The following is a 14,701-nucleotide window of genomic DNA, read 5'->3' as shown; positions in this document are numbered from 1 at the left end:
GTGGCCCTGCTTCTGTTGTTGCTGCCAACTGAAGTTATGCAGGAATGGAGAATTTTGGCAGCCCTTCGTGTGACTTCACAAAGGCAGAAAACACTTTGGGAGGGATCCGGTGTCCTGGTGATGCTCCTGTACTTGCAGCTTGGCTTTACCCTGTGGAGGTGGGTGCCTGTATCTCCCCTTTGTCCTGGTGGTCCTGCTTACCCTGAGCACTGTGTAACCCCAGGGAGCAGCTGGGATGTGCCAACCCAGCCGGCTGTACTAGTGTCAGGCCAGAGGTGCTCAGGAAGAGCGTGAGCTGATACTGAAGCAGTTGCTCCTCCTTCCTGGCAGAGAGAAGCACTGTGATGCTGAGAAAAAGGGCCACTTGGCCCCTTACAGCTGCTTTGTGGGGGGGTCTTTGCAAATGTGCCCCTCTGTGCTGGCACTGCAGACCCCCAGCTCTCCTGCTACAGCAGTGTGGATGCTGGACCTTACAAAAGCAGTTAGGTAACGGAGCTGGGCTGTCCCTTCCCCCTGCCTGGGACTCGCTGACCTGCTTTTACACCCCAGATTCCTGCTGCAGTCCATCAGCATGAAAATCTCTCTCCAGGGCTTGGATTTGGATCAAGCCAGAGGAAGCCGTGCAGCTCACAGTGTCTCCTGGAGCGTGGCACCATCTGTCACCGCCCCGTGGCTGCCAGCACTGAGGTCCCAGGCTCCATCCCACCACCGAGGCTCCTGCAGCTTCCCCAGCACCGAGCTGAGCCGTGAGCAGCCACTTTGTGATGGGGCTTCTGACATCTGCAGCAGGGAAGGGTTTGTCATCCTGCACATCTGCACAGCTCTTAGTAGTCACGGTGCAGGCTGCCCCCCCTTGGTCCTTCATGGGCTGGGGATGACCCTGTGCTGCCCTGCAGTTGTGCTCAGCTCCGAGGCCGAGTGCCAGAGGGCACGAGCCCCCCTCATGTTTATGTAACGGCCACTATTAATCCCCCACAGCTGGGGCTCAGCTCTGGGAAAGAGAATAATCCTGCGTGAGATCCTCGGGCTCTGCTCAGATTAACGGCTGGTGGACAGGCAGAGCAGCTCAGCTGCCAGCCACCATCCCTGCCTGCCCTGCCAGCCCATGGGGCCTCTTCAACACTCACTTGTTGCCATCCCACTGCACCCAGCCCAGTTCCAGGTGCCTGCTGCACATGGGGGATACATGCAGCTGCTGAGGGTGTATGCAGGGATGCTCAACACCATGAGATCCACAGCTCTTTCCCCCTGGGATCCTTTATTTCTGTGTATCTTGTGTTGGTCCCATGGGTCAGGCCGGGTTCCAGCTCCCTCTGGGGTAGGAAGGAGCTGGGTGCAGTGAGTGGGGTCTGCTGGGGTTGTATGGCTTCTCTCCATCAGTGCTGCTGTGGGCTGGGTGCTGTGCAGGGCTCAGCTCTCCTCCTCGGGCACGGCTGCAGGACTCCTGCTCTTCTCTTCGCCTTTGGCCTCAGTGTCCCCCGCGGGCAGGAGCAAGGCTGGGCTGGGGCTGGAGTGTCGCTGCTTGCGCATGAAGGGGAACACCCTGCAGGCAGAGCAGGGCTGAGCACTGCAGGGACCCTCAGCACCGCGGGGACCCTCAGCACTGCGGGGACCCTCAGCACCGCGGGGACCCTCAGCACCGCGGGGACCCTCAGCACCGCGGGGTCCCAGCGCTGCCCTCACCGCTTCTTGGTTTCCGGAGGGATGACGGCCTCAGCCAGCAGGTTCCTGTAGAGCTCCGACTTGAGGAAGCGCGGGTAGGAGTCCTGGGGGAGCGGAGCATCAGCCCCAGGCTGTGTCCCAGCACTGCCCACCCCGTACCCACCTTCTTCATCAGCATGTAGATGTGCATCTGTGCGTCGTCCATCACGTAGCGGTGGGGCGTCTTGATGCCCTCCAGTGTCCGCTCCATGGTTTTGCTGTCAATGTTCACCCAGCGCGTGGCTCCAGGTGCCAGGAACTGCCTGGGGATCAGACCCAGTGACCAGCACCCAGCATGGCCTGGACTCACGCTGGGATGGAGGGCTGGACCCAAGGACCCAGCCCTGCCACTGCATGGCACTCACTGGTAGATGGAGTCCACGATCTCATTGATACGGGACTGCTCCCCATAGCGCAGCTCCTCACACGCCTCCCAGAAGCTCAGATTCTCAGCTGAGGAAGGGGATAGAGTGGTGTTGGGATGGGGACACAGTGTTGAGATGGGGACATGGTGTTGGGGAAGGGACATGGTGTTCAGAGAGGGACCCGGCACTAGGATGGGGACGTTGTGCTGGAGAAGGGATATGGTGCTGGAATGGGGATGTGGTGCTGGAGAGGACACGATGCTGGACACCACCCATGTGATAACACTCCCCAGTTCCCAGCTGGGCCCTACAGCGAGGCAGAGCTGCAAAGCATGGAGCAAATCAGGCTCACTCACCACTAAACTCCTTCTTGAGGAACTCGAGGAGCTGTGTGCGGCCCAGCGGGTCCATCAGGAGCTCACTGAAGTTGAAGCCCCAACGTTCCACCCGCAGCTTCGTGGGGGTCGTCACCCTATGGGCAGCACGTGGGAAGGGCTGGGGGCTGCAGGCACCCCCCACTGCAGGGCTGCCTCTGTCCTTTCCCTGCACCCATCCCGGGGCTGGTGGCCCCCAGGGGTCCTTACGTGGGGGCATTCATAGCCCAGTAGGTGGTGTCGTCGGTGATCCAGGGGTTGCTGGGTAGGCAGCCCGACATGATGGGGTCGTGGGGCACGTACTGCTCGTTGAACTTGAGGTACCTGCGGGGAATGATCCCACTGCCCACCATGGCTCAGATGGACAGCAAGGGGAGGGGGTGCACTTGTGGGCTCTGCAATGGCCTCAGCTCTGCCCATCACCATCAGGCACATGCTGAGAGGGGCTGCCAGCCTGCTGTAGGATGGAGCTCACCCTTCGAGGCAGATGGAGGATTTCACCCTGGTCCTGGCCATGGCCTTCCTGCAGTACTCGATCTGGGCCAGCCATGGGCACAGGTGAGGGCTCTGTGCCATGCAGCAGCCCCACAGCCGCCCCACACCCCACTCACCTCCCGCTTGTAGTAGTCCATGTTCTTGGCCTGGAAGAGATGTGCAGGGCTGGGTGAGGGCTCAGGGGTTCTCTGTGTATCCCTTGAGCCTTTACCCCACTGAAAAGACCCAGCATAAACCCGACCTCCTGCCCCCTGCAGCCCCGGGCTGGTGACACTTACGTGGGCAGATGACACGGCACATGGAGGAGAGAAGAGAAAACAGCAGTTAGGAAGGAGGGCTGGTGGCTGCGGGGCCCGGGGTGCCACAGTGCACAGAATGGGGCAGCTGCAGGGATTAGAGCACCGGCACAGCCCTCCCTGCTCAGCCACGGCAGTGGGGGCAATGGGACACAAGGACTTTAGATGGGCTAACAGGGCTCAGCCCTGCTCACCAGCTGCACGCGGGTTGTGTGGCAGTTCCTGCGCTCGGGGCCCTGCTCCAGCACGTTGGGAGCTCCTGGCTGCAACAAGAGCAACGTGTTGGGGGACCCTCAATGAACATCCACCCAGCCGCAGTGCCAGCAGGGACTGTGTCCCTCTCAGCCTGTCCTCACCGGGGGCCGGTTGACGAGCCAGTACGCCTGCTCCTGGCAGTCGATGACAATGCGGTCACCCTTCCGCCGCTGCTTGGCTGCCCTGTCCGTGCAGAAGAGGTTGTGGGGTTGGCAGGCACCTTGGGTCCCATTGCCATCCCATTGCCATCCCCATCGTGTCCTCACACTCACCGCAGCTGCTCCCGTGCCTGCATGACCACGAAGTCCCACGTGTGGTTGATCCTCTTGTGCAGGAGGTTGTAGTTGTCCTGGGGGGCAGCAGCCAGGTGGGCACAGCGTGGCACCCGCACCCTTGCCCTGCCCTGAGTCCTATTGCTGTTCCAGCACGGGAGCAGCACCCTTATTGCACCCCCACAGGTGAGCTGAGGCCCCACAGCTCATCACAGGCACCGCTCACCTTCTCGTGCTCGATCAGGTCGCCCTGCTTGCGGATGTTCTTCTTGGCCAGGTAAATGGCTGCAGAGGGATGGAGCCGCTCAGCGGGGCAGGGACCCACTGTGGGGTCTCAGCTGGTGGGCACCTACCATAGTCCAGCTCGGTGGCCGGCCACTTGGTGCTGGTCCAGAAGTACGGGGTCTGTGGGGAAAGGGGCCGGGCTGAGCGGCACCGCGGTGCTGTGGGGTCGGTACCGGGATCGTGAGCACAGGGGGGGCACCCACCTGGAAGCGGTACGGCGACTCATCGGCTCGCAGCACCAGGCTGCGGGGGTCCCGGAGCGGGTAGATGTAGCCGTGCCTCACGATCAGGTTACCGAGGTGCAGCGACTCTGGGTGGGGGCAGCGGGGGCTGCTGGGCGGCTCCGTGACCCACCGGGACACCCCCGCCCCTCCCCGGGCACTCAACTCACCCTCCTCCGAGATGCCGAACTTCTGGATGAGCCACTCCACGATGTCGTTCCCTGCGGATCGTGGCAGCGCTGGGATGCGATGCGGTGCCAGGGGGCACGCGGGGTTACGGGGCAGAGCCCCCAGCCCCAGGGAGCGCCCGGCCGGCTCAGCATCGCTCCCAGCTGCGGTTCTATCGCTCCCAGCTGCGGTTCTGAGCCCATTTCTGATTGCCGGGAGCTGCCCGCTGTGTTGTGCCACCCGAGGGTCGTCCCCGTGCACCGCTCAGACCCGTGCGGGTGGCACCGCTCCCCTCCCCACCCTCGCGTCGCCCCGGACCCGACATCCCACCTGTCATGGCATGGGGGATGACGGTGATGAGCAGCCTCTGGTTCCTCATCTTGATGCCCATGTCCGGGTCCTGCATGCTGACGATCATCCGCTCCATCTGCGGGGCACCGGCAGCGCTCAGAGCCACGGCGGAGAGAGAGGGGGCGCGGGGAGCGGGGACGACCGGCAGAGCTGGCTCCGGGCCGGGGCAGCCTCACTTCTTCCCCGCGGACCCCGACGGTCGGTGCGGTTCCCCTGTCCCGCTCCCTGCCCCGCACACGCCCGGTGCCGGCTCACCTTGCCCAGGCACGGCATCTGCAGGCGGGGCTGCCCGCAGCCGCGGGGACCTCCGATGGTCATAGCGGGTGCTCGTCCCGCACCGCACCGCTCCGCCCGGGGCTGCGGCTTTACCCGGCCCCGACCCCGCCCCGCCCCGCCCCGACCGTCCGCCCCGCGCTCCCCCTCGCGGCTGCAGCGGCTCCGCTGCCCGCACGGTGCCCCCCGGGGCTGTGCGGGGCAATAAGGGGCAATAAGGGGCAATAAGGGGCAATAAGGGGCAATAAGGGGCAGTGCGGGGCAATAAGGGGCAATAAGGGGCAATAAGGGGCTGTGCGGGGCAGTGCGGGGCCGGGAGCAGCCGTCGGGGCCCGGAGCGCATCGAGGGGCGGCGGGCGGGGAGCGACGGGGTGTGCGGGGTGTGTGTGTGCAGGAGGTGTATGGGCTGTGTGCGGGGTGTGTGCGGGGTGTGTGTATGGGCTGTGTATGGTCTGTGTGCGGGGTGTGTGTACTCAGGGCTATTCGGGATATGCGGGCTGTGTGTAAGCAGGAGGTACACGGGGTGTGTATGGGGTGTGTGTACAGATGCACACGGGCTGTGTGTGCGGGATGCATTCAGGGCAGGAGTCGCGGGGTGCGGGCTGAGCTCCGGGTGCGCTGAGGACACGGGGCCGAGCTCCGGCGGTTCAGGATACGCCCCGATCTCCCGTTGCCGCTCGGTTAACGATGTGCGGTGGCTGCGGGCAGAGCACGCGGTGCGGGCAGTGCGGACAGGCGCGGTGCGGGCGGCGGATGAGCTCACTGCAGTCACACCGCCCATGAGCGGGGCTGGAGCCGCCCGGCAACGAGGGGCGGGGGCGGGCGGGGGCGGGCAGCGGAGCCGCCGCGTCTGCGGGAACCACCGCCGCCCCGCCGGGCCGCGCCGAGAGCAGCGGGGAGAGCGCAGCGGGCACCGGGAGCGGAGCCGCGGGACCCCTCTCCCCCTGCACAGCCCCCCCCCCCCCCCGGGGGCCCGGCGCGGCCCGGCCATGCTCGGCCTGGACGTGTGCGAGGCCGGCGGGCAGCTGCTGGAGCTGCTGTGGCTGACGTTGTGCTACCGAGGTGAGCGGCCGAGGGGCGGCCGGGAGGGCGGGGGGCAGCGCCGGGTGCTCGGAGAGGGTTGGGGGGGGGGGGGGTAACGGAGCGGGCCGAGCATCGACCCCGCAGCGACAACAACAGGTGGGGCAGAGCACGGGGAGCCCCGCAGCGCCCATCCCGGTCAGCACCCGGCGCTGCATCCCGGTGCGGTACCGCGATGTGCGGGGACTCAGCCTTCTGCTGGGGCTTGGAGACGTGCCCGGGGTGATGTGCGGGGCCCCGCGTGTAGCGTGGGCTCCTGGAGTCGGGCACGATGCGGTGGATGGGCCCTCGTGTCCCCCGCCCTGTGTGCGCCCACCATCGGACCATCACCCCGTGGCTTTGTGGCCGTGCCTGCAGCCGGCGGTGGGGATGCCCCCCCCCCCCCACGGTGACCGTGCACGAAGGGCGCTGCGGGCTGCAAACGCACCCCGAGCCGCACCACGCAGCACCACGGCTCATCTCGCTGCACGGCTGTGCGTTAATGCAGCCGGCGGCTCCGCCTCTGGGCTCCGTTCTGCCACCGGGCCCTGGGGACACGCAGCCCGGTGGCATCACCACGGCCCCGAGCAGGGGGGAAGCACGAGCTGCAGCATGGCAGCTTGGGGACCATCACCCGCATCCATCTGAGCTCATCTCCCCCAGCCCGGCAGTGCTGGTGTATCTCTGGGGTATGGGGCTCCCCGGGGTGTCCCTGCGCTGCCACTGCCTGTGACCCGCAGACATCATGGCTGACAAGGAGGGGGTGATGCTGTCGCTGGAGGAGGAGGAGGAAGATGCCGACGTGGCCCTGGCGTACAAGACGCCGGAGAAGAAAAGCCTGAGGGAGATCCAGGAGCTGGACCCGGGGGATGAGAGCCTGCAGAAGTACAAGCAGACGCTGCTGGGCAACATCCCCGTGGCCGTGGGTAAGGCTGGGGCTGGGTACCCCACACACACAACACCCCGACACGTCACACCAGGCGATGCAGCCTCAGCAGGAGCAGGGAGCAGCGCTGTCCCCATCCCTGAGGCATCCCCATGGGGAGGGCACGGCCCTAATGCGTCACCCGCGGGCGCTGCCTGCGCCCACCCCAATGCAGGGAGACCCCGGCATCCCCTGCTGTGGGTAACGCTGCCCGGGGACCCCGGTTGCTGTGGTTACAGGATCACCGCTGCAGTTGCCATAGGAACGGTTACGAGGGACCGGGGAATTCATTGGGATGGCAGAGATGGAGCGAGCGGCCGCGGGGGGGATGTCAGCGCTGAGCCCCCCCCACAGCCAGGGGCTGCCCTTGTGCCTTGGTGGGCTGAGCTGTGCCACGGGGCTTTTAACATGGGCTCATCCACAAAGGGTTTGGGCTGAGCTGAGGTTCCCTGTTGCACGGAGCCCATTGTCCTCTGGCTGCTCTGTGCGGCCCATTGGGGCACATGGTCATCCTCCCCAGGAGCCCCCAACCCTCCTGCTCTGCGGCCTGAGGTGCCAACCCCATGGGTAAGGGCCACGTTGCATCACTTGTCTCCAGATGCCAACGTGCCCAACGTGCAGGTGACAAAGCTGACCCTGATGTGTGAGCAGGCGCCGGGGCCCATCACCATGGACCTGACGGGTGAGTGCTGCACGTTCTCGGTGGTGGAAGGGAGGAGGAGGAAGAGGAGGAGGATGGGTGCCATGCTGATGGGTGCCATGCTGATGGGTGCCATGCTGACGGGGCCATCTGCCCCCCACAGGAGACCTGGAGGTGCTGCAGAGCCGTCCCTTCGTGCTGAAGGAGGGGGTGGACTACAGGGTGAAGGTGTCCTTCAAGGTAAGGCCCTGCTCCGTGGGCACCTGACACCCACCTGAGGGCTCTGTGCCTCTCTGGGGGTCCCTGTCCACCTGAGGACCCACACTGCATCACTGCCACCACCAGGCCACGTGCCACCCTTGGCCCTGCTCAGTGCCCATCAGGATCCGCATGGCAGTGCGTTGTGGTGGCTGTAGGGTGGGTGTCCCTCCCAGCCCACCATGCGCAGCCGCTCACAGCCCCTTTGTGCCCCGCAGGTGAACAGGGAGATCGTCTGCGGGCTGAAGTGTCGGCACCTGACATATCGCTGCGGCCGGCCGGGTGAGTGGGGTCAGGGGTGGGATGGGGCAGAACCCCCCGCCCTGCTCACCCAAACCCCTCTCACCCTCTCACCCAGTGGACCGTGATGTCTTCATGGTGGGCAGCTACGCGCCGAGGGCTGAGGAGTACGAGGTGGTGACGCCGGCCGAGGAGGTGCCGCGGGGTCGGCTGGCGCGTGGCTCCTACCGCGTGCGCTCGCTGGTCACTGACGACGACAAGACGGAGCACCTGGCCTGGGAGTGGGGCCTGTGCATACGGAAGGGCTGGGAGGACTGAGACCCCCCCAGGTCCCACCATTGCGGGGATCCCCCCCCTGCCGCCTGGGGACCCCCTGCCGCCCGCGCCGCCCCACCGATGGGAAGGTGGGGGGGTCCCTTAGCAAAGCGGGCGCCCGCGGTCGTGGTCTTGGCAACCAAAGTTATTTTTAATCGCCGTTTTTTTTTGATACCGACGCCCGACTCGTCCTCGCGGCACCTCCATCGCTGTGCACTGCAATGAGCTGCGCCCGGCCGTGGGCTCCGCTCCTCCATCGCCATTAAACCCTACAGACGTGTCTCTTATGCCGTGTCCGTGTCCCCTGGCCCCGTCCCGCTGTGGGGACGTGTGTCTGGAAATCCGCCACCTGCTCCCTGCCTTATCTCTGTGCTGGCAGCCAGTAGCGGAGGGCCACGAGCTCCCACGGCCCAGCACCTCCCGCCCCACTGCCCTTATCTGCCCCTCTCCCCTTGCGAAGGCTTTGGCAGTGGGACGGCGCCATGCGGGGCGGCGCGGTGCTGTGGGTGCTGCTGCTGTCACTGGCCTGGCTGGGGCGGGTGTGGGGGGCTGAGGGTGGGGAGGAGGATGGGGAGGTGATGGCGACCGAGGAGGAGGAGGGGGATGAAGAGGATGAGGTGCTGTCGGATGAGCTGGAGGAGGAGGACGGTGTCCTGGTGCTCCATGAGCACAACTTCGCCCGTGCCCTGCGCGAGCACCGGCTGCTGCTGGTGGAGTTCTGTGAGTGCTCGTGGGGAACGTGGGGGGCAGAGCAGGGCTGGGGGGTGTGAGATGCAACGTGAGGGCCTGAAGGACAGGGGTTGGCAGAGGGGTGCTGGGCTTGAGAGGTGGAGCAGGGAGGGAGGAAAGGTCCTGGGTTGGGGTGCACAGCAGGGATATGAACCTTATGGCAGAAGGATTTGAGACATGGGGCATGGCAGCTCACGTGTGCCATTAGGTGCCCTCAGCCTCACCTCTGGGCTGGGGACACCCCCGGGTTGGGGACACCCCCCTTGGCCGTGCTGTGCTGACCCCGGGCCCTGCACAGACGCTCCGTGGTGTGGGCACTGTCGCCGCCTGGCCCCTGAGTTCGCCCGTGCGGCCGCATTGCTGAGGAACGGATCGGAGGTGGCGCGGCTGGGCAAGGTGGACGCCGTGACGCAGACAAACCTGAGCTCTGAGTTCCACATCCAGGCCTTCCCCACGCTCAAACTCTTCCGTGACGGCAATCGCACCCACCCTGTGGCCTACAGCGGTAGGGCTGCGCGGGGGCACTGCAGGGGCATGGGGTGGGTGGGAGGGTGATGGTGAAGGGGTGATGGCATCCTGACAGCAGCAGGTGCTGGTGGTGATGTGCCCAGGGGTGGTGGTGGCTGTGATGGCCGTAGTGGCAGTGGCAGCCCCGCTCTGTGCTCAGGCCGCATGGACGCCGAGGGCATGGTGCTGTGGATGCAGCGCCGTGCCGGGCCCAGCGCCACGCTGCTGCATGACGCCGACACCGCTGCCGCCTTCATCAGAGCGCAGGACATCGCGGCCGTGGGCTTCTTCAAGGTGGGCTGGGGCCGGGCAGGGCTGTGCTGTGCTGTTGGAATGGCGGTGCTGATGGTGGAACCATGCAGGACCTGCACAGTGCGGCGGCGCGGGCGTTCTACGAGGTGGCTGAGGAGGTGGTGGAGGTGGTGTTTGGAGTGGCCGAGGCGGATGAGCTGTTCAAGGCGTACGGGCTGTCGGCCGACACCGTCTGCCTCTTCAAGAAGGTGAGTGGGGTTGGGGTGGTGGGGCTGCGGCGGGGCCTGGTGCTCACTGTCCCACACCTGGCAGTTCGATGAGGAGAGGACGGATTTCCCCGTGGACCCGGAGCAGGGCCTGAATGTGGCCGAGATGACGCGGCTGCTCCGCGTGCACAGCCTGCAGTTGGTGATGGACTTCTTGAATGAGGTTCGGCTGCTGCCCTCCCCAACCCTGGTGTGGCTGCAGGGTGCCTGGCCTCTCACTCTCCTTCTGCCTTGCAGACCTCCGGACAGATCTTTGGGGCCAAGATCCCCAACCACATGCTGCTCTTCCTCAACACCTCTGTAGCTGAGCAGCAGGCACTGCGGGATGAGTTCCGTGCGGCCGCCAGCGCCTTCCGGGGTGAGGTGAGGTGATCCCATGGCAAGCAAGGATGGGACCTGGGGGACCACAGCCTCAGCACTGCCCATCTCCCCCTCTAGGTGCTCTTCGTGGTGGTGGATGTGGACGGGTACGGTGCCTCTGTTTTGCACTTCTTTGGTCTGAATCCCAGTGATGCGCCCACACTGCGCTTCATCAAGATGGAGAACAACCGCAAGTACCGCATGGAGGCGGACGCCTTCTCAGCCACGGCCATACGTGACTTTGTGCGGGCAGTGCTGGATGGGAAGGTGAAGGTGAGCAGATGGGAGCCTGGATCTGAACCTGGCCCCAAACAGGTCCCAGCAGAACATCCCTGCTGTCCCCACAGCCCCAGCTGCTGAGTGCAGAGCCCCCCGAGGACTGGAACACGCGGCCCGTTAAAGTGCTGGTGGGGAAGACCTTTGAGCAGGTGGCATTTGATGAGACCAAGAACGTCTTTGTGAAGTTCTGTAAGTGCTGAAGTCCTGTTCCTGAGCCGCATCGTGGGGCTGAGCCCCTCTCCATGACCTCTCCTGCATCCCCACCCCTCGCCTACCCCCGGTGCCCCCAGCCTGGCTGTGACCTCCAGCCCTGTGCCCGTCACACAGATGCTCCATGGTGCACCCACTGCCAGGAGATGGCGGCTGCCTGGGAGGAGCTGGGCGAGCGCTACAAGGACCACGAGGACATTGTCATTGCTGAGATGGATGCCACAGCCAACGAGCTGGAGAACATCACCATCAGCGGATACCCAACACTGCACTACTTCCCTGCTGGGCCGGGCAGGAAGGTGGGCAGGGACAGGTGTGGGGAGTCCCTGGCGCTGCCAGCACCTGGGGAAGGTCAGGCTCAGATGTCACCCTGTGTCCTCCTCCTGTCCCCTGGCTCCAGATGGTTGAATATCGAAGTGCCCGAGATGTGGAGACCTTCTCCAAGTTCCTGGAGAATGGAGGGAAGCTGCCGGAGGAGCCACCCACGGTGAGAGAGGTGCCCCATCCCTGGGCAGGGGCTGCCACCCAGGGCACAGACCCTGCAGGACACGTGGGATGGAGACAGGACACGTCCATCCCTGTCTCACCATCACCTTCTGCAGGTGTCCATGGCCCCAGAGAACAGCACAGAGTCACCGAGCCCATCCGGTACAGCCGAAGCCCGGGAGGAGCTGTGAGTCCTGTCCTGCTGCAGTGGGCATTATAAATGACCCTGGAAATGATGCGGGCTCTGTCTGTGTCTGTGGGATGCAGCTGACAGCCCCCGCTGGGGGGCACGTGGCACTGAATGCTGCCTGCTTGGCCTCCTGGGGACACGGTGCAGCTGGTGGGTGCCTCGATGGGGGTTGAGCCCACTGGGGTGTGCAGGGCAGTCGGTCCCATGGTCAGCTTGGCCTCAGGCACCCATGGCACTGAGCATTCCCATGGAGGGGGTGCTGCCTTTGCCTTCCTGTGATGCTGGACCCAACACAGCCCTGGGCACACTGTGATTCTCATCCTTCTGTCCCTGCAGTGTCAGAGTGCTGCAGGCAGCCCAGGTTGGCCCTTGTGCTGCTCCAGGCATGGGGCTGTCAGGGTGTTGGGGATGAAGGAACCACAGAAGGCTTTCAGCTTCATGGCCCCAAGGCCTCCTGCCTCACACCTGGGCTGCAATAATGCAGAGCTGCGCCAGGGTTCCAGTCCCAGGAGCTGCTTTCACACCCTGGGAAGGCAGGAGTAGCCCCAAATGGGGCTCTAAGAGCCCTCTGGAGCCTTTCCAATGCCTGGCTCACAGTCTCAGTCCCCAGCACCATCCCCTCCCCCCTGAGCTGCTGCTCTCCAGCCATAAGCAATGGCTCTGGGACCCCCATGCCCACCCTGTGGGCAGCCCCATTTGTGTGCCCACGGCCCTGGGCACCCCTTCTGCCTGCTCCCATTCTCAGCCCGCTCCCACGTCTGCTCCGCGGGGAAGGAAGAAACCAGAAGGCACCGGGATGTGGGGCTTTATTTCATTTTATCCAAGTACCTTTGAAAAGATCATTGTACAAGTCAGCACATGAGGATGCACAGGAGACACCAGCAGGGCTGCACGGCCGCTGGAGGATGCTGCGCTCAGCAAATGTACATATTTACAGGGAACCCCCTGAGAAAAATAAGGGGGAGACGGAAATCCCAGGCATGGTAACAACCTCACCAGACACAACACCAGCAGAACTTAAAAAAGAGGGAGGAAAAGACGCTCGTAACACTGTTCCCTGGTTGAAAACGATTGCAGATTTTGCTGGACTTCACATAGTGGTAGGCAAGTCACAGAACCGTGTTTAAAGGCACTCGGTGACGTGTACAAGAGGCTGAGTTGTCCCCACACCGAACCACTGCAGGCAGCTGGGTTGTGCCCCAATGTGCTGCAACAGCAGTGAGCAATGGGGCATGTGGGCAGGCAGGGTGAGTGCTGATGTGGGACCCCCGAGGAGCTGGAGCTGTGGGCACAGGGTTTGCCCAATGGCTGGTGCAGGGCTGCGGCTGCTGGGGTACAGAGCACAGCCTGGGCTGGTGGGAAGGGCAGGGCTGAGGGCAGGTGGAGCTGAGATCAGACCCATCTGCACCCCAGTAGTTGCCCCTTACAGTGACTGCAGCATTCGGGGGACCTGGCTGTACAACAGCCCCTCAGCTCCTTTGCTGCTGGCTGGGGACCCCTCACACTGCTTCCCCAGAGACAGAACCTGACAGAAGACACCGGATTCATAACATGATGGTTTCTGTCCTCAGACTGGAAGTGTCTCATTGGTTTCCTCCCTGTACTACCCCTCTCCTAAGGCAACTCCCCTGAGCAAAGCCCAGCCTTGGCACTGGGGTCTGCACACAGCTGCCAGCCCTTCATTGGGGCTGCAGCAACCTCCAGGAGGGAACGTCTGCCCCAAGAGCAGGCACACGTGGGGGACAAGCACAGGGCATGGGATGCCAGTGTCCAGCCCCGCAGTGCTGAGCAGCAGCTGACCCTCACTGGTGGCCCACAGCCCTGCCCTGGTGGAAGGCACCACAGGAAGCCTGCAGCACCAAGAACTGGCACCCACCCTCCCTTTCCCTTGGGGATTCACTTGGTCACAAGAAAGCTCAGGAGGAAAACCACCCCTACCAGGTCCAATAGCTGCGACTGCCAGGGAGGCGAGAGCCCAACTCGTTCAGAGTGGCTCAATAATCTTCAGTGGGGGCCACTCTGGAGTGCAGCAGTGACTTCCACAGCAGCAGGGACAGCAGCTTGTCGGCTGGGTGCACCCCAGCCCAGCATTGCTCAGAGCCATCCACACTGAGGGGGTAGGGAAGGGGGGCTGTGAAAGCGAGGACCACACGGAGTCTGATGGATGGCTGTACACTTTGGGTGCGTTCTGCAGTACCTGCGTGTTTTTACATTTACATAAGAGCACTGTGACATTGGAAATATTTTCCTTTTATTACAATATATCAAAAATATGCAGCTTTAGTAAACAAGTTCATTTTACACTTTCTAATGCACTGTACAATGCTACATTACACTTATATTCGGTATGGAGAGGGAGCCCAGGCTCCCACTGGCAGGTTTGTGGGGGTGAAACGACTTCCCATGGCACAACAGAGCTTGCCCAGGTCCTGGCACAGAGTGGGCTGCACCGTGGGCTCGCCCAGCACCTCCTGGAGTAGCACCGCCAGCGTCTGCCCCAGACCTTCTCCTCCAGTCCCAGAGTCTTTCACAGTCCTTTCCTGCAGCCTTGGAGCCTAATCAATCTTCTCCACCTTCCCAATGATCTTCTCTTCGAAGATGGGCAGGATGGTGTCGTCCTCCCGCACCTCCTCGAAGACCACACCGCAGTCAAACTCATCACTCACTTTCTTAAAGTAATACCTGAAAGGGAAGGAACACGGGGACACAGAGGGGTTAAGGGCCACGTGGGACATCACAGTGATACCCAAACATGGGGGGCAGCTGTGGCTGTGAGCTCACAATGAATGGGAGCAGCCCCAGCAGACATGGAGGCTGGCATCCACCCCTGCCCTCTCCTAGTGAGGGTAATCAGAATGCAAGCAGGCATGTTGAGGAGCAAACTGTGATGCAGGATATTTCTGGAGGTAGGACTCCAGATGCAAGTCTG

The 14,701-nt window shown here is 63.7% G+C and overlaps 5 protein-coding genes across 14 annotated transcripts in view; 3 read left to right on the top strand and 2 right to left on the bottom strand.

Moving 5' to 3' along the window:
- The first annotated feature begins 11 nt into the window (after window positions 1–11).
- On the top strand, window positions 12–1,019 carry LOC146758709 (uncharacterized). Its single transcript, XM_085514314.1, has 2 exons — window positions 12–158; window positions 590–1,019. The coding sequence occupies exons 1-2, from the start codon at window positions 45–47 to the stop codon at window positions 953–955; spliced, it is 480 nt and encodes a 159-aa protein (XP_085370440.1). The 5' UTR covers window positions 12–44; the 3' UTR covers window positions 956–1,019.
- A 220-nt stretch (window positions 1,020–1,239) lies between these two features.
- Window positions 1,240–5,188, bottom strand: RGS11 (regulator of G protein signaling 11). 4 transcript variants are annotated; one of them, XR_014933933.1, is made up of 18 exons: window positions 5,039–5,188; window positions 4,763–4,859; window positions 4,435–4,485; window positions 4,247–4,353; window positions 4,112–4,163; window positions 3,985–4,043; window positions 3,759–3,835; window positions 3,588–3,669; window positions 3,426–3,494; window positions 3,177–3,208; window positions 3,052–3,081; window positions 2,916–2,977; window positions 2,651–2,764; window positions 2,423–2,538; window positions 2,067–2,154; window positions 1,826–1,964; window positions 1,684–1,766; window positions 1,240–1,543 (listed from the first exon to the last, which is right to left on the bottom strand). XR_014933933.1 is itself a non-coding variant. In XM_015877358.3 (17 exons), the coding sequence occupies exons 1-17, from the start codon at window positions 5,099–5,101 to the stop codon at window positions 1,411–1,413; spliced, it is 1,416 nt and encodes a 471-aa protein (XP_015732844.2). In that variant the 5' UTR covers window positions 5,102–5,187; the 3' UTR covers window positions 1,240–1,410. The 4 variants fall into 4 exon arrangements, 3 of the variants coding, with proteins under 3 accessions (XP_015732844.2, XP_085370433.1, XP_085370434.1); XM_015877358.3 differs by lacking the exon at window positions 3,177–3,208 and having other exon boundaries at window positions 3,052–3,075; window positions 5,039–5,187; XM_085514307.1 differs by lacking the exon at window positions 3,177–3,208 and having other exon boundaries at window positions 1,684–1,964; window positions 3,052–3,075.
- Window positions 5,189–5,785: 597 nt separating this feature from the next.
- Window positions 5,786–8,780, top strand: ARHGDIG (Rho GDP dissociation inhibitor gamma). Its single transcript, XM_015877446.3, has 6 exons — window positions 5,786–6,118; window positions 6,856–7,041; window positions 7,639–7,722; window positions 7,844–7,920; window positions 8,157–8,220; window positions 8,297–8,780. The coding sequence occupies exons 1-6, from the start codon at window positions 5,836–5,838 to the stop codon at window positions 8,494–8,496; spliced, it is 894 nt and encodes a 297-aa protein (XP_015732932.2). The 5' UTR covers window positions 5,786–5,835; the 3' UTR covers window positions 8,497–8,780.
- A 140-nt stretch (window positions 8,781–8,920) lies between these two features.
- On the top strand, window positions 8,921–11,818 carry PDIA2 (protein disulfide isomerase family A member 2). The gene is made up of 11 exons (XM_015877447.3): window positions 8,921–9,213; window positions 9,521–9,727; window positions 9,890–10,023; window positions 10,092–10,229; window positions 10,294–10,410; window positions 10,485–10,610; window positions 10,686–10,880; window positions 10,955–11,075; window positions 11,214–11,395; window positions 11,497–11,583; window positions 11,699–11,818. Exons 1-11 carry the CDS (start codon window positions 8,976–8,978, stop codon window positions 11,771–11,773), a joined length of 1,620 nt encoding a protein of 539 aa, XP_015732933.2. The 5' UTR covers window positions 8,921–8,975; the 3' UTR covers window positions 11,774–11,818.
- Window positions 11,819–14,001: 2,183 nt separating this feature from the next.
- AXIN1 (axin 1) overlaps window positions 14,002–14,701 on the bottom strand; it is a 63,413-nt gene continuing 62,713 nt past the window's right edge. For all 7 annotated transcript variants that reach the window (XM_032447557.2, XM_085514302.1, XM_085514305.1 and 4 more), the window contains one exon: window positions 14,002–14,454. In XM_032447557.2, the coding sequence (XP_032303448.2) occupies window positions 14,328–14,454 (127 nt within the window). In that variant the 3' untranslated portion in view covers window positions 14,002–14,327. The remainder of the gene's footprint in view (window positions 14,455–14,701) is intronic.

The sequence above is a fragment of the Coturnix japonica genome, chromosome 13 (assembly GCF_054131305.1).
Source record: "Coturnix japonica strain WE chromosome 13, WE-NBRP24, whole genome shotgun sequence".
Lineage (NCBI taxonomy): Eukaryota > Metazoa > Chordata > Aves > Galliformes > Phasianidae > Coturnix > Coturnix japonica.
This window is presented reverse-complemented; position numbering and strand designations above follow the sequence as displayed.

Bases quoted from the DNA above. Each gene is read 5' to 3' on its own strand.
- LOC146758709 (XM_085514314.1), top strand. From the start codon at position 45: ATGGAGAATTTTGGCAGCCCTTCGTGTGACTTCACAAAGGCAGAAAAC. The intron at 159-589 runs GTGGGTGCCTGT...ATCTCTCTCCAG, and splicing joins CTTGGCTTTACCCTGTGGAG to GGCTTGGATTTGGATCAAGC.
- RGS11 (XM_085514307.1), bottom strand. From the start codon at position 5,101: ATGACCATCGGAGGTCCCCGCGGCTGCGGGCAGCCCCGCCTGCAGATG. The intron at 4,486-4,762 runs GTGGGATGTCGG...CACGATCCGCAG, and splicing joins CATCCCCCATGCCATGACAG to GGAACGACATCGTGGAGTGG. The intron at 1,544-1,683 runs GTGAGGGCAGCG...CTCTGCCTGCAG, and splicing joins CCTCCGGAAACCAAGAAGCG to GGTGTTCCCCTTCATGCGCA.
- ARHGDIG (XM_015877446.3), top strand. From the start codon at position 5,836: ATGAGCGGGGCTGGAGCCGCCCGGCAACGAGGGGCGGGGGCGGGCGGG. The intron at 6,119-6,855 runs GTGAGCGGCCGA...TGTGACCCGCAG, and splicing joins GCTGACGTTGTGCTACCGAG to ACATCATGGCTGACAAGGAG. The intron at 7,042-7,638 runs GTAAGGCTGGGG...ACTTGTCTCCAG, and splicing joins CAACATCCCCGTGGCCGTGG to ATGCCAACGTGCCCAACGTG.
- PDIA2 (XM_015877447.3), top strand. From the start codon at position 8,976: ATGCGGGGCGGCGCGGTGCTGTGGGTGCTGCTGCTGTCACTGGCCTGG. The intron at 10,230-10,293 runs GTGAGTGGGGTT...CACACCTGGCAG, and splicing joins CCGTCTGCCTCTTCAAGAAG to TTCGATGAGGAGAGGACGGA. The intron at 11,076-11,213 runs GTAAGTGCTGAA...CCCGTCACACAG, and splicing joins GAACGTCTTTGTGAAGTTCT to ATGCTCCATGGTGCACCCAC.